This window comes from Drosophila obscura, unplaced genomic scaffold (genome assembly GCF_018151105.1).
Source record: "Drosophila obscura isolate BZ-5 IFL unplaced genomic scaffold, ASM1815110v1 contig_186, whole genome shotgun sequence".
Classification (NCBI taxonomy): Eukaryota; Metazoa; Arthropoda; class Insecta; order Diptera; family Drosophilidae; genus Drosophila; species Drosophila obscura.
The window spans coordinates 5,709,033-5,725,779 of record NW_024542774.1 but is presented as its reverse complement, the minus strand read 5'-3'; the positions used below and the strand labels follow the sequence as shown (position 1 = coordinate 5,725,779).

The following is a 16,747-nucleotide window of genomic DNA, read 5'->3' as shown; positions in this document are numbered from 1 at the left end:
TATGTATCTTTGCAAAACAGTATCGATATTTTTGTGCGATATTATGATCTTCCTCTTCCGCTTTTTGTTAATGATTGTTGCGCAACTTTTTTAAATGTTGCTACAAAAATCGACGACAGGTGGTGCTCTGTATCCATCTCCACACTTGTTAGAGCCGATTTTGTTAGCTTCCCTTGCCAAAGGACCGAAACATTTAAAAAAAAAATAGACACCTCCTGGATTAGTTTACTATGAAATGTTACTTTATTTCTTGACTTTCATCATATTTTGTTTTTCTTTAGCCCATTATGTGCTTTACATGTTTGTGATTTGTATTTTTTTTTTTTGTATTTCGTTTACGTTTCTTTATATGCGTTTATAAGTCGAATACTCAATTTCCATTTACTAATGATATGCGCACACAACTAATTTTTCACTCCGCGCCATTAACAGAAAATAGAAAACCGAAAACGTATAAGAATACAACTCAAAAGATAGATTTGTTTGCTACAACATTTTTATTTAAGTAAATTATAATGATGAAAAGAAGGCGATTCATTGGAATTCTAAATGCTATTCAGCACTCATGCCCGCAGTAAACATAATTTATAAAGATCAATTCGTCTTCCCCAATTTCTCTGCTCTTCTTCCAAACCTTTTCGCTTGGGGTTTGTCTCATTCTTTTGCTTAATATAACGCTAATATAAGATTTATATTTTATATAATGCATCTTTTTACTTTGTATGGAATAACACTTAATTATACATTCACTTTATATAGTTTGATTTCAGTTGTAATCATAACGAAACAGAAGAATGTCTGTGCGGGCTGCTGTTTTCAACAAAAATTGAACATACTCGTTATGTCAATAATTAAATTTAAAAAAATGACTGATAAATGCAATTTGTAATTGTCTGAAGGGGATTTCGTAGTAGTAGTTCTTTCTTTTCTATGATTTGTGTGTGTTTAAGTGTGTGCCTTGTGGTTCATTTGTTGCCTTTGCTGCAGTATATAGTATCAAAACCACTAAATACTTGCCCATATAAATGTTTTCGTTTAAATATTTATTTATATATCGATTTATATATTTTACGCTAGATATTAACTATGCAAGGTCTGCATATATGCATTTTGCGCTTGATTCATCGTTCCGTCTAGATATATCCATTATTTCGTTTTTGTTAACAACATTCATAGAAAGGGGAAAGTACAAAAGTATACATATCTCATCCATAAGTTTTAGTTTTTCTTATTCCCCGCCCCACAATGGGGTACGATCCTTCTTCATACGCAGATTTGTATAAAAAAAAAAAAACAATGAAAATTGTGTAAAACAATTTAAACTTAAAGTACATAAAACACATCAAAGGGACACAACACGTCACAAGTTCTACCCAAAAATTCAGCTACACTACGATTTGTTGATGTTTGATTGGAGTGTTGATTGTGTTGAATCATAAGGAAACTGCTAATTATATTTATTCGCTCCGCTCATTCACTGTCAATGTTGAGGCCCACACGCTTCTCCTCCTCGAGCATGGCGTCCAGCTCGTCCGTGAGATTGGCCAGCATGTTGCCAATATCGTTCAGCACATTCACCGACACCTTCGGCGGCACACTCGTCACTGGGGCAGCTGTCTCGGGCGAAGCCATTGCATCGCCGCCGCCACCGCCGCCGCACGCTGGCATTGACGCTGACGATCCCCCTCCTGCGCCTGCGTCCAGGGTGGGGGAGCGCAGATGCAGGGCACTGCCTCCGCTGGCCGTGCTGCCCATGCTCTCGCTCCGCGCCAGAGTAGCGTCGTGTAGCGAACTCGAAGATTTGAGCGAGTGGAACGAGTGCGCAATGTTGGCAATAGTGTTGGTTGAGGAGGAGCTGGAACTGGAGCTGGAGGAGTGCAGGTGGGGTGGATGGCTGCCGGGAAGGGTTGTGGCGCCTGCACTGGCCTGTCCCAACTCTTGCCGGTTCAACTGCCGCTGCTTGATCGTGCCCGTGTTCTCGTTGGCAAACGGTATCGTGTCAATCGAATCGATACTGGAAGTGGACTTATTGTCGTGGTATTTCTCGCAGTGTATCTCCGCCGTGGTCTGCTGTATGGTGGCATAGTTCGCATAGATCGGCTGTTGGCTGCCCGCTGCCGCGGCTGCTGCGGCCGCTGCCTGCTGTTGCTGCCAGTAGAACATTTGTTGCGCCTGCTGCTGCTGCTGCTGTTGGGAGCCCACTGCCTGTTGCTGGGGCTGTTGGACTGAGCCGGCTGCACCTCCCTCTCCGCTCAGCGTGCGGGAGTTGCGTATGCTGCAGTGCCGTCGGGGCGGCTCTGGTGCAATCTTCTTTCCACTCAACGGGCTGCCACTTAGATAGTTCTGCAAGAAACAACATGTAACAATCATCTGGTCGGGATGTTCCAATGCCCACTTACCGCTCCTCCTTCGCCGCCGCTGGCTGCCCCGTACTCGGCTGCCGCCGCCGCATTCATATAGTGATGATGCTCCAAGGGTGGCATCGTGTTCAGCACGGCTCTCTGCAGGATTCCACGCTGCTGCCGCGGCAATGTGCCACCACCTTCCTCGTAGAGCAGCTCCCGTGTGGCATCATTGGTGGGTGTAATGTCGCCGTCGTCGTAGGAGCGCCGCCAGGCCATGGCTGCCGCATTGCTCCCCAGTAAACGGGCTGCCGCCGCCTGCTGCTGTTGCAACAGTTGCTGATGGTGGTGCTGCTGCTGGAGCGTGGCTGCAGCGGCCATGGCTGCGGCAGCCGCTGCCGTTGTGGGTGGCCCAAAGTGGCCGTAGTCCGTGGTCGTGTAATGGCTAAAGGTCAAATGGCTGCGGGTGCTGTTGTCGTGTATGTCCTCCAGCGATTCCAGGCTCTTGCCACGTGGCTGACGTACCTGCAGAAGGACGGAAGGAGACGAAGGGGAATTAGTTTCACGTTGCACTCGAAAGGTCAAGGCCATGCGTTTGTCAAAAGAAACCCCAGTCGGTCCCACCTTAATGAGCACCACATCGTTGCCCGAGCAACACTCGTGATTGCTGCCCGTGCAGTAGTAGGCATCTCCGTTGTTGCTGCTGCTGCAGCTGCCGCTGCCGCTACTGCTGCTCCCCTGCCCCAGGCACAGGCTGCCCGCAGGGGCAGTGGCATTCAGCACATTGCTGGTGGCATAGATTTTCGTGTCGTCCCAGGAGACGCGAGTGGTTGGCACATAGGATGGCGTACTTGGTATGGGCACATTAAATTGCCATGGCTTCCGCTGGTACTCCTGATCGTCGGATACCAAGGGCAAAATCATACAAAATGGAAAATCAAATTAGGTAAAATTATAAAAGAATAATTAAATTAAGCAATAATCAAATTAAATACTGAAAAGGACGTGACAGCTCTGCCTTTAAGGTGGAACACCGGCCCCCCCTTCCATTCACTGTATACGCGTCTCACCTGCTGTTGGTATGCATTGGCACCGCCTGGATTCCATTTGCCGCTAATGATGTCCTTGACCCGCTTGATGGCCAGCAGGATCTTCTTCTGGTGGCCCAGCTTGACGATGCCAATATCCTCGAGATCCTCCCATGTCACTTGGGTCACATCGCGCACCGTCTTGTAGTTCTGCTCCAACAGGGGCTGTATGTACTCCTCCAGCCGCAACAGCTGCAGCCATTCCTCGATAGAACCCTGAAATGGGGAATGGGAGGAGATGGGAGGGAGGGTCATAATCATTATGGTTTATGAATTTTCCAAATCAAACGCACGCCTCTGTCAGAGCTAATCACATTTGATTCATGTCAGGAAAGGGAACACAGATCAGCCCGGCTACAAATTGTCCATGAACTAGTTCAGACCCCACTGATACGATGCGGGGATTGGATGGGTTATGTGTTTTGCTGGTGTCTACCATGATGTGTTCCCCATCGCGTTCGTCGTCGTCGTCGGCGTCGTCGTTGCCGTTCCAGCTCTAATCAGTTGTAATTGATAAGATATGACATAAATCGAGTCAAAGCACAGGCATAAAGAAATGAATAAAAGCCAAAACTCGTTGCTGTCGTCATTAAACGGTAGCCAAGCGAGTAGGAGAGCCAGCTCCAATGGACGAGACGGGTCGCGACTCGTAGAGACGCACACACATGCCCCAAGAAGCACCAATGCAGCAGTCGAAAATCATCAACATTGATGCGTGGAAAGCTACATATGATATTTTTGTTGCTTTATACGACGATATACGATATGTACACGAACGCTATGATGTGTTAATAACTTTTTCAAGCTCTCTGCTCTTTTGGTCTTTCGGCTAAATTGCTGTTGATTTCGATTTAATTAAATGTTTTCTTGTTTCTCTGTGATGCTGCTCTAGTATGGTGTGATTTCGTGGTGGTGGGGTCTAGGGTAGGAGTCTGGGGTACTTTCCATTGAAAGAATTCTGCGAGTCGCCGTTTGGTTGTGGATATTTGAATAGAAAGGGTTTGGAAACAGTTTTGGAAATGTAAAGGAACTTAAGACGTTTAATGGGAGTATTTAGCAATTTTAGTTGAGTTGTGTACTGTACTGTACTACTCTCTGTAGCCCCAAAGAAACCATAGAAAACCCTGCACATAGTAAAGCAACATACTTATCTATGTATTGTATGTATGTTTCTACCAAAACTTTACCAGAAATATGCATGTATGCATGTTTATTCATATGCTAATCGAAATCCCCTATCCCCATTCCAATTGAGTGAAGATCTCCCAACAAATATTTTTATAAGACTTTAACAAAATATTTATCTAAATTACAATTTTGGTTTTTGGTTTTTGGGTATTTTTTTTCGGTTGGTTCAGTGGCGGGGCTTCTTCGAAATCCATTAGCAGGTAGCATATGGTATGACACTAAACAGACACACAGAGAGACCCGCAGCACAGCACAGCAACACCGGAGCGTCACCAGCGTCAATACCAGAAAGCAGCAACACCAACAACAACAACAACAGCAGCCGACCGACTGTCGGCCATCATTAGCGCAGGCGAAAAACAGGTTTTCCAACCACAACAACAACAACAACAACAACAAACTGTACGTACCGGGGCGAAAAAAAAGAAGCAAAGTTAAGGCAAAGAGTACGTCAGGCCGAAAACTAAATACCATTTTGAGTGTCTAATAACGGGTACCCCAGACCCCAAAGAAGAAACGAGAGAGCCCCTCTATGACCCTCAAGGTCGTTCGTTGATTGCGGTTTCTGTTTCTCTGAACAAAACGGAGATTGGGGCGACCGTTTAATAACTTTGTTCCTTCCCGCTGCTATGTATATCTCTCTCAGGTATTCCGTTTTATTTCCTTTTTCGCCAACAGATAAAAATAAGTGTGTGTGTGAAAAGAAAGCGAAGAAGCTGGTAGAATGTCGGCTAATGAGGGGCAGCAGGCACATCTCGAGGGTTGTGAGTAGTGACTTTTTGCAAAAAATAAGTGACGACTTTCATTTCCAGTGCGCCGTCGTTGTAGGATGATGATGTAAGTACAGGTACAGGTACTCGCACCTCACTCCCCAACCAACCACACCCCAAAGACAAAGAGAGTCGAGCACAGAGCACCGAGCACCGAGCTTCGAGATCAGCAAATAACGAATATCGGAATGGGGCGATAAAGTATCTACAACAACGTCAACAGGGGACGCAGACGCAGACTCAGACGACGACGCCAGTTGGTAACTCGACCAGAAACTTGGCAAACTTGCGAAAACAGTCACGGCGCGTTATATAAACAGCCGTGCCAGAGAGCCAGAGCGAGAAAAACAACAAAACAGAAAAAACAGCGCAAAATTCTACATGGATAGTAAAATATTATGGCATGGAGCATTTTTCAACTGAAATACAAAAAAACGGTCATAAAAGAAACACAGCGAACAGCGAGTTAACAAAACAAAAGCTGAGGTCATTTCTATTTGAAAATTGCATCAGCATAGCATATCATTTGCCCCTAAGAGATTGGAGGCACTGCTGCGATAATGAAAAACCATGCTGGAGGTTATTGCATAGCAGAAAGGAGTAATTAGTTGGAATCGACTGGAATGCGGCTCAAGTTTGAGCTCGGATAAAGGATCGATAAATGCGATAAATGGTATTTGTAACAGTTTTGCGGTTGCAGGTGGGCTGCTGCTGCAACTAGCAGCAAGTGGGCAGGGGCAGGGGCAGGGGCAGGGGCAGCATTGCATGCAATCTGATGAAATCTGTGAATCAGTCGAGGCTGCACACCCAACGCAACACAATATGCAGTTGAAGTTGAAGTTGAAGATTATGGCCGATGGGTGTTAATCACGCTTGGAATGCACCGTGTTAATGTGGAACTCAGGCAGACTCATGTGGATGCCATGTGGAGTGCATTGTTAATTAATGGCAACCTTCTTCAGAGAGACCTAACATTGCCTTGGATCTGTTTTAATAGCTGTTTCGGATCTAGTATTGAAGAGCGATGTTAACACGGTTATATTATGTGCATTTAGGGTTTGCAAATAGACTTGATACCCGCCGTGCTATGTGGAATGCATACTGATAAGACTCCATGGCTTGCCCCTACTCAAGTCACGTACGAACAACTATTATTGTGGTGTGGCTGTTATTTCGGTGTGGAACTATATGTTTCCAATAGGAAAAAAAAAAATGGGATTCCAAAGTCCTAGTTCGACAAGATATATCATGCCATGCCAATTCTATGCACAATCGTTTTATCTGGACACCTCTGGTGCACTTGAAAGTGTGTTAACCCCCTGGCATTGGCATTCAGATATATTATTTCTACATACATTTAGCTTAGATTCAGCTTTGAATGGAAATGGGCTTTGTGGGCAATTATTGTAGCCACTCGAATGGAACCTTGATCCGTCAGATCTATGGGCTAATGAACAGCTTCGATCCGTCGAACAATTATCCACAACCTGCTGCGACTTCAAGTTCACCTTAATGTCAACCCGGTATGGGCGCCAGATTCCACAATGAAATCCACACGAGCGGATTAGAAAATTTGTATATTTATATACTTCGCTCGCCGTGTTTTTAATGAATTGTTGATGTGAATTAATGTGCGCATAATAAATGAAATTCTTTCATTAACAATAAAACTACGAAAAAATAAACGCTGACGGTGCTTTTTCATCTCTTTTTCGCTCTCCGTCTCTACCTCAGTTTATCGCAGTGGTGCGGTGTGTGGACCGCATGTGGGAAACAAGTTTCTTTCGCTTTTTGCAAATGCTTTTTTAATGAAATATTTCAGATAAGCCGGCAACTAAACAAGCAATCAGCGGAAGGGGAGCCCGTCTGGAGCGGAGTGGCGTGCAGGCCAGATTATGGCAGGGCAGGGCGTAGCTATCCACAATTAGTGCCAATAGTGGCAAAAATTATCATATGACTAAGACAGTGGCTCTCCTCAAGGTGACTGGTAAGAGCTACACCGGAACGTATTATATTCAGATATTGTTGATAAAATCAGTGGACAGTTCTCTCTGTCTGCTATGCAAATGATTAAAGCACGTAACGACATAATATTCCATCCATATTTCCCCTGCCTATCACCTTGATTCAACACCCCCTTACATTCAGAGAATCTCTGTACTCTCTCCAGGCATCACGAGTCCAGGGACTGGTTCGAACGATTAGATAGGCGTATTTTATGTATTTCCCTCCTACTCACCGGCACAAAGTGGGGCAGATTGTCGAGCACTTGCAGCTTGTCGATGCGCTGCTTGATGCGTTCGCGATGGTGCGGATTCTTGATACCAATGGCGGTGAGATCCTCCGGGGTCATGCGGGCGATCGTGGGCAAGTCGTAGCCGGCGGCAATGAACAGCTGGGCGTACTCCTCGTGCTTCATCTCCATCAGCCAGTCGATGATCAGCTCATCGTTGCGCTGCCGGTCCACGCTGCCGATGGAGCAGGAGCTGACGGAGCTGCAACGGGGTGAGGAAAGCGGGGCCCGTATGGAGGCGCCCGACGAGGAGACTCCCGTCAGGTAGGAAGAGGCACGACCGGAGTCCAGGCTGGCGGTGCTGTGCCGCGAACCGGAGCCCGCCGATCCCGACGAGGAGCCGGGCGAGTCGCGTCCCGGAGACTGGGTCAGATCGATGCCCTGATCCTCCTGCAGAGCTAGCTGCTGGTGGTAGTAGACCGCCGCCTTGTGGGTCAGCGGTTCTCGCAACGTGGCACAAAAAACGGGCGGCGGGCATGGCACAATGCTGGGCAGCGGGGCGGAGGTTTTCCCGGCGGCCGGTGGAGCCGGAGTCACGGCCGCTGTGGGCGCACCACCCGCCTCATCCTTCATACGCAGGGCCACGCTCGTCTCGCGCGGCAGATTGAAGCCGCCCTCTTCCAGCGAGGGCGACGAGACAATGCTGCTGCCACTCATGCTGATCCCATCGTCCGCCTGCTGCTGCTGTTGGTGGTGGTGGCGGAGTGGTCCGCTAAGCCGGTACAGCGGTATCAGCGGCTGGTGGTTGCCTCCACTGGGCGATGAAGGCAACTGCTGGAGTGGGTGGTAGTGCTGGTGATGCTGCTGCTGATGCTGCTGCAGCGGATCCCCAGGAATTGTTGGCGGTTGAACCTTCTTAGCTTGTGCCGTGGACGCATGCGGCTTGAGGGAACGATGCATGATGGGCCTCTACTGGCCCCCGGGGCCGTACTTTGTCCGACTCCTGTGGAAAAAGCGAGAGAAAGAGAGGGAGACTGCAGTTAGAAAATGTGTCCGCCAGATGTGTGTGCCAGAAATGAGGAAATCTGCATAATTGGTCATAGAAATTTTGATGTGCTGGCAGCATCTCTAAAAATAGGGCTCACACTGTGTTTACGCGATGCGGCACAAGTCAATAAACCGCTCTCGTCGGGATGGCGATGGGGATGAGGCAGGGTCTGCGTATGAGACTGGGGCAGTCTCCAGTTTCTAGTCCCCCCGCCGCCACATTTATCGACTCTGTGCCCCACGAGGGGGGAAAGTAGCAGACGCCGCAGCATCGTATTACCAGTTTCATTCACAAAAAAATGTCAACAAAGTAGGTATTCGAATGTAGAGTACCCTGTCTAGGTCAGATTTTTACCAATTAATTCTAAAGAACTGTTAATTTAACTTAGAGTTCTCTCTCTACGTGGTGTTCTTCCCAGCACTCTCTTTTGGCAAGCTGTTCTAACACTGCTTAATAGACTCGGGATCTTAGAGCACTGCACTGCACTGCTTGCTATCTTGCGGTAAAATCTCTTCTCTCTTAATGCAAGCAGCTAATACGCCCTTGATACCACCAAAAACAAACACACACACATAGCCGAGGAAATAAGCAGAAAAGATGAAGAGAGAGAGAGAGACTGAGAGAGAAATGCACCTAGGGAGACAGAGAGAGAGAGAGAGAGGCTGATGGCGAGGGTAAGGGCTCGGGCTCGGGCAGGCGGCCGGCACGAGCTGTGTCAAAGTTCGTTGACTGCGCTTTGCGGTTTGGGGCAGGGCGGGTATGGTATGGTACAGACATGGCAGCTGCTTGTCTAGTCGGCAACGTCATAATACACTTGAAAAATGCACGGGCACGGTCCGGGCAGCCTCCGTCCGTAAAATCTGGCAAAAAGTCACGAACAATCTCTCCTCCTCAGCATGTCATTAACAGCAAGAGCGAGACATAAAGCCACAATACTTCCAGTACTTGGAAATAATAAACAACAGCAGCACACAAGCCTTCCTGCAGCAGCAATTTCCTGCGAAACAATGAAACAACTACAAAGTAATCAGAAGTGCACTGGCAACACACACATTCCGAGCCGATAACAGCAGCAGCCACCTGTTCGATCAAGTGCCGCCTGATGAACGGCCCGGCCCGGCCCGGCCCTGCTTGGTACGGAAAGCAGTGCACAAAAGCAGGTGTCATAATCCGCTCTTTTTGCGTGGGAGTGTGTGGGAGGCGAAATGCAGGCAGAAAACGTAGCGGATAAAACAAATAACGGTGGCAGTAGTAAATCTCATTTACAAGCTTTACCTCTGCTCCGCCGCAGCCGGTGGCACCGCCTTTTAATGAATTTTTATGTATGCGACGTGCCGAAAAAAAAAACTGCAGTCAGAGTAAAGCCGAAACCCCAGCGAGGACACGCGAAGAGAGCAAGTGAGAGCGCGCACAGGAGAGAGAGAGAGAGGGGCAGTGGCAGTGGCAGTGCAGAGCAGAGCAGTGCCGCTTGCATTGGAGTGCTTGTTGTTGCTGTTGTTGGCGTAGTAGGGTAGTATATCAACGAATGTGGGTTGCATGCGGTCTCTGTTGTTACCACCCACACTCCATGCCCGCACCAATCGTTCCACACTCCCCTGCCAGATGTTGTTGAACCGTTTCATGTGGCCGGCTTTCCTGCATTTTTCTTTCAAATGTTGTCTTTAGCCCCCTCCTGTAACCACATTTTTATGAGTTGCCATTGTTGTGTCGTTTGGATTGTAAGTTTAATTGCGAACATGGCCCACTGTACACACAGCAGGGTTGTCGCTCCCCACCACATTGCCATTCTTGTGGGTGGGTGAGTAATCCTGTAATGAGCATAACACTTGCTCACAAATACTACAGTGAATGGTCGCTATCGAAATCGATTCCATTTGGACAGTTTCCCTTTAGCGAATGTACCCATCGTACATGGTATACAATTTTGTCTGTGTGCAGCATAAAAACTGATTGGAAATGCAATTGGAGGCTTGGGACCTTTTTGGGTGTTGGGAAATATGTACATACATCCATACATACATAAATATATACGTACGATACATAAATACTCGTACAGAAAGGGAAATATTAAGAGAACGGGGGAGGAGAGGGAGTAAGGGAGCGGTAGAGGATTGGGCAGCGGCTGAAAGATTTATTGATTGTCGTTGTCGTCACACTCGCTCCCACCCATATGTACATACATACATAAATATGTGCATACATACATACACATTTATGTATTGATAAATGTACAATGAAGCGGAGTTGCGGTTTTGAAGTTGGCAGCAAAAAACGCTGAGCAACTAAAAATAATTATGGCTGCCAATGCTCTCCACTTAGAGAGAACGAGATAGAGATAGAGGAGAGCAAGCGAGCGGTGGGAGGTTGTAAAAGGGATAGATAAACTGATAGAGCAGAGTGACAGCAATTTGTATACACTTACATTTGAGCAGATCATATGCATAAAACTATTATTGTCGTATTTAAAATTATTTTTACTATAATATCATGGATTTTATTCTGGACGCAGAGTAAAAAAGCGGTCCACAATATGTATACTATATCTTCTAAGTGCTGAGCTAAAGAGAGTAAACGTAACCTTATATTTCACCAAAGTATTAATCTACATAACTTTACATAAATTGAGTATATGTTAGACATCCACGCACTGTGTATCGATCAAATTGACCACTAAGCAGCGAGAGAGTGATATCATTGTACGCATCAACGCAATATTCATACACTCATCAATACATCACGCACACTAAAAATAACTTCTATACACACAGCTGACGAAAGCGTATTTAATCTTCGTTAATTTTCCCATTTAGTTGCTCATTCTCCCCCTTTTTCCCCATCTATTGTATCAGGGAGAACCGTTAAAGTTTACTGGCATGAGTAATCGGCCAAATGGAGCGCAATAAAATGGCAAACGGTAACACGGCCAATCTATCACAAGAGGCGGACCGGCACCAGCACCAGCACTACCACACCATCACCATCACCAGAGGGGGGCACCCACCATATCATCATCGACTTGGTTTCGTTGCCCAGTCAACGACCACCCAACCTCCCTCCCTCCCACCGGATGGGACACAGGCTGGAATCAAATGAGGCGCATCTCAATCTCATGTTTATTAACGGTGCTCAACTGTCTGTGTAGATACATGCATGCATGTGTGTATGGGTGGGTGGGCAAATGTGAGTGTGTATTGGTGCTGGTGTCATTCAGCCAGTTAGATAAAGGAGGGCTCTTTCATCCTACACCCCACACTTCCCCCCGCCCTTTGGGCCAGCACTTCATTATCGACAACAAAAGCTGGTTCGACTCTGTGCCTCTTCTTCGTTATCATCTGGTGCGGGTGCTTTGCATATGACATGTTCATGCTGAAGCCTTTTGTTTCTCTCACTCGCACTCTCTATCCCTATCTCTGTTTCCCATATTTCCCTCTTCATTTTCTTCATTTTGTCCCAAAAATGCAATGGACAAAGTTTTTTCGTGTCTACCACGCCCCAGTCTGTGGGAAAGCAGAGGCAGCGTACTTAGTAGAATATTTTGTCAAATAAAAAAAAACCGAAGAAAAAGCAGAACTGCACAAAAGATGGTGTCGATGATGCTGCTTACTTGCCCCCTTCCTCTGTCCCTGTGCTGTGCCCCCCCTGTGCCTCTTGCTGCCACAGTCTGTCGATAGCTCTCGAGAGATGTTGATCTTGCAACTGCAACAACAACAGCAACAATACATGGCCAGAGGCAGCCCAAACTTGTTTTGCCTGTAAAAGGGAGTTGTCGTTGCTGCTGCTGCTGTTGTCGGCTGTGCATTGTCTCTGTCTCTGCGTTTTGTTTCAGGTTTCAGAAAACGCCAAGAACAGGCAAAAACAGTACCATGACAGCTACATACATATATGAGGCAAAATGCATTAACAACACGAGTTCCTGCACCGAGAATACCCTGCAATAATCTATTCTGCATTCTGAAGGACTCTCAAAAAATATTAGTTTTTGTTTTGTCGTCGCCACCTTTTAATAGAGCCCTGCCTCCACGCTAGTTGCTAACGAATATAGTCAAAGAAATGAAGTACAAAAATTGGTAGTAATCCATGTGTCCGACCAGGAGAGATATTTCCTTAAGAGAAGCTCATTCTGAATGTTGAAAATATTACTCTTTGCAATATTTTCTTCTTGAATAGAACTCTCAAATAGCTCGTCCATCTCTTTCCCCAGTAATCACATTCTGGATTCCACACATATCAAATATACCCCTGGCTTACCCTGCTATGTCTGTTTGGGCATGAAAGAAACAGCAACACACAAGAAAAAGCTCGTAGGAGTAAAATGCAGCGCTGAAGATGTGTCGAAGGTGTGGGCGGACGGGCGGAGGGGTGCACGGATAACTTACGTGCAGTTTAACGGTTAATGCAAACGAAGACGACAAACGAATGCGTTGCGCATATGGCACAGCCCCACAGTCGGACTGTCCGGCTGTCCCGTCCCGAGTCCCCGGACAGCAGAGACGAGACGGACCAAATAAGGCTGACAGCACGTACACAAGAGAAAAAGAAATACGAGTATAACCAAAGAAAGAGAGACACCAAGCCAAAAGCGGCCATCAATTCCTTCTTTTTTTTTTGGTCAAAGAAGGCGCAAACGGAACGCGAACAAGTTGTAAGGCGAGCAATGAGTGCAGACAAAAGCAGTTACAAGACATTGACGGAGAAGAAGCAGTGCCATAAGAAGATAAGGAAAGGTGGGGGGGAAAGAGGAGGAGGAGGAGTAGGTGGAGGAGAAATGAATAATGGAGGGCAGCCGCTGAGCGTTTACAGCTACATTGAACTTTAGAGACTTTTGAAGCACTTGCCTCGCCTTGGCCCCCCGCTCACCATCCCTAATTCCTCACCATTACTATGCCGAAAAACCGAATGCGGCTACTACGCACACACACACTTTTACGCCATTGCACATACATACATGCATACACATGCGTGGGCTCGTTCGCAAAAACAACTGTGCAAAAAACAGGGAAATTACCATTGTTAAAAGCTGAATTTGCTGAAAATTTTTATTGATTAACACAAAAGACACTGGAAATGCACATTAAACATCAAATTCAATTAAATTGCAATTGATTTTCCGCTAGAAAATTCTGTGCAAAAATCTCTTTCACGCCAACACGAAAACGTATATGTACACACACACACACATACACAACCACACGCGCGAACGAGAGCTGCGAGCGTATACCGAAGTGTGGCCAAAAAGCAGTAGCATCAAACAGCGGCAGGCAGCAGGAAAATATTTAGCTGGCTTTTAGATTTTAGGTTCCGAGGAGGCGGCACGGCACGGGACCGACGACGACCGCAAGCCAAAGCGTATTGAAACGCGGCTCCAACAGCATTCAAAGCCAGGCCAAAAGCCAAGTTGGAGCTAGAGTCCTCGAAGTTGCACCGGAGCGGGAGAGCGCCAGGTTGTGCGCAACTTCTCTCTCTCTCCCTCTCCGGCTATGGACTCTCTCATGTGCGGCTTGACGGGGCAATTTGTTGCAATTGAAACAATAACAATTCCACAAGGCAATTTGTTGTTGCCTGGCAAATTAGTTTGTTAATAAATGAATGAAAGATATCAGCGAAGAAGGAGAGAAAGAAGGGAAAGGGAAGCAAAGAGTTTTATTCCCTAAAGTACGAGCTACAAAGCGGTTTTGTGGTTGCCATTGGAAACGGTGAAAATGCATTCATTCGGTGGGCACAGTGGGACAAGTCGAGTCAAAATGAGGCAAATAATGAAGAGAGGCTAGAATAGACCATTATTAATTTGAGCGAATTTAACAAGACAAGAAATGCCAGTTGAAGTTGGTACTACCAATCCATTATCTTCGAAATGTGTCCGTCCCACTGTGCCACACGAAGCAACAAAAAGGCAAACAAAACTCCACACACAAACACAGACATAGGACCGAACACACACACACCGACTGCTCGTCAACCACTTTTCATGCTGCATAAGCCAATAAGAGAAAGAGAGAACCATAACCAGAGAGCCAGAGCGAGTGAGAGTTATGCTAAGCTTCAAGCTGAAAAAAGGCTCCAGCGGCAACTTTATTCATTTGACGTGCGCGCAGTGCCCTCTCTAGCTCTCTTTCTGGTATTCTCTCTCTCTGGTTAATCTGTTACTAGCGCTGCCCCTCTCCCAACAACAGTTCTAACACTTCATTGGAGCTCGTTGCGACAACGACATCAAGTCATTTGATTCCCACACAAATCTCTGCATGTTGAGCGCGACTCTCCTCCTATCCCTCGCTTTTTCTCGCTCTCACTCGTTTCATTATGGCAAGTGAGTTATGGGATCTGGTATGTGTCTCTGTGTGAGTGTGAGTGGACTGCGCTTTCTATTGATTTATATGAGTTTTATGGCGCAATCTGAGCCATACAAAAAAGACTTCAAGTCCGACGACCGCTTAGAAGACATCGAAAACGCTCTCTGCATTTTACATTTAATTGCGCTTTGTTCAAAAACTAACATAAATTATGCAAATTTAAATGAAAACTTTACAAATCAGTCAAGTTCTACTCCTCCCCCGATTCCATTGTTAACCAGAGTTGTCACGCGCCAGACGACGGCGGCGCTCGAGCATGACGCTGAAGAGCTCTACCCCAACCCCTGCCAGCAGACACGTGTTGGTTTATTAATTACATAAGCCGCACACCAGCTGCAGCTGCAGTTTTCGTGTTTTATTTATTCCCTTTCTTTTCGGAAACCCAATTTCCTGCAGATGCTGGAAGATGCCGCACAATCAAACGGTGAGAACAGCTGGCAACCCCTAAAACTGGAAATGACAGATGGCGGTGTCGACGCAGACGCTGGCAGCGCAGGACGAGGTGTCCCGGCTTCAAAACGTAAACACTGCCAGAGTTGCCGACGCACAGTTTTGGTTAATGGGACTTTAAATACTAGTACTTACTTTTAACAAATCAAACGTAGAGTAGACTCTTTTCCAGCTTTTAATTATCTCTCTTTTTTGTCATAAATTACAGGCGCAGCGAAAATGTAAACAATTGTTGTTGCTGTTGTTTGTCGCCTAATGAATTTCACGTTTTTATGACATTTTCTACAAACACAAACCGGGTGAAATAGGGAGAGGGGGGGTCAAACAAACACTCGCGCTCACACACACATGCACATACACTGATACGGTCCGACGTCTTTTATTTTATGTCTGCGACGCGCGCGCCACAAAGTAAAACATAAAAACCAGATTAATTTCGAGCAGCCGAAAATGTTTCTTCTTTTTGGTTTTAAGCTGCGCGCTGCTTACGTTGTAGCTTTTGTAGTTGTTTACTCCGCCATTTTCTTTCCCACCATTTGGGCTTCACTTTTCGTGGCTTTGGAAGAGCCCGTCCATCACTTTACACTTAAACGCAGTACTGCTGTGATTTAAATAGCTTTCAGATAATTTTTGTGCTAAGCATTTTCAAATTTCAATCGCTTTTCAAACATTGCACAGCGGAGCGTGGATTCGCTTCCGTTCCGCGTAGAAACAAAAACAAAAGTGGTTGGCAGTGTGACCATCGATGGCAATATATCGATGAGCCCTATCGATAAAATTACTGCTAGTCCAGGCTATTTTTTAAATTATTGGTTTTGCGACTATCATGATTTTTTTTCGAAACTTCAACGTTGATGCTTCTCAATATGTTTGGATTGGCTAGCTACTAAATACGAAGACAAATTTGTAAACAAATACAGGTGGATAATAATTTTTTCAAAATGGACAAGTTCCAAAGGTTTCAATGGTTTTTTTACATAATTAAGGTTCAAACTAAAACGACATAGTATCGAATGTGTCTCGTTTTCAAAACATTCAACGTTGATATTCCTGCTGCCATTTCGTGATATTCTGTGATAAAATTCGTCAATTCTAGCTATGCTTAATTCTAGATAGTTGGCCCTCCCCGTAAACAAATAATTTTATCCGATAGATACATACATTTTTTTAGAGATTGGTTAGTTTTTAGAAGTCCTTTTTATTGGATTATTTACATATTAAGGTTCAAACAAAAACAAAGCATAAAACGTAAATGTTGTCGTCGTTTGTGTGGCGCTGCCA

The 16,747-nt window shown here is 45.9% G+C and overlaps 1 protein-coding gene across 3 annotated transcripts; it reads right to left on the bottom strand.

Annotated features, from left to right (window-relative positions):
- Positions 1–327: 327 nt before the first annotated feature.
- Positions 328–16,176, bottom strand: LOC111078816 (caskin-2). Of its 3 annotated transcripts, none has more exons than XM_022373681.2 (6): positions 15,602–16,176; positions 7,628–8,624; positions 3,413–3,646; positions 2,967–3,236; positions 2,400–2,867; positions 328–2,343 (listed from the first exon to the last, which is right to left on the bottom strand). In XM_022373681.2, exons 2-6 carry the CDS (start codon positions 8,579–8,581, stop codon positions 1,471–1,473), a joined length of 2,799 nt encoding a protein of 932 aa, XP_022229373.2. In that variant the 5' UTR covers positions 8,582–8,624; positions 15,602–16,176; the 3' UTR covers positions 328–1,470. The 3 variants fall into 3 exon arrangements, with proteins under 3 accessions (XP_022229373.2, XP_022229374.2, XP_022229375.2); XM_022373682.2 differs by lacking the exon at positions 15,602–16,176 and adding an exon at positions 13,675–13,999; XM_022373683.2 differs by lacking the exon at positions 2,967–3,236.
- Between the last annotated feature and the right edge of the window lie 571 nt (positions 16,177–16,747).

Bases quoted from the DNA above. Each gene is read 5' to 3' on its own strand.
- LOC111078816 (XM_022373681.2), bottom strand. From the start codon at position 8,581: ATGCATCGTTCCCTCAAGCCGCATGCGTCCACGGCACAAGCTAAGAAG. The intron at 3,237-3,412 runs GTGAGACGCGTA...TCCGACGATCAG, and splicing joins CCAATGCATACCAACAGCAG to GAGTACCAGCGGAAGCCATG. The intron at 2,868-2,966 runs GTGGGACCGACT...GTCCTTCTGCAG, and splicing joins ACGATGTGGTGCTCATTAAG to GTACGTCAGCCACGTGGCAA.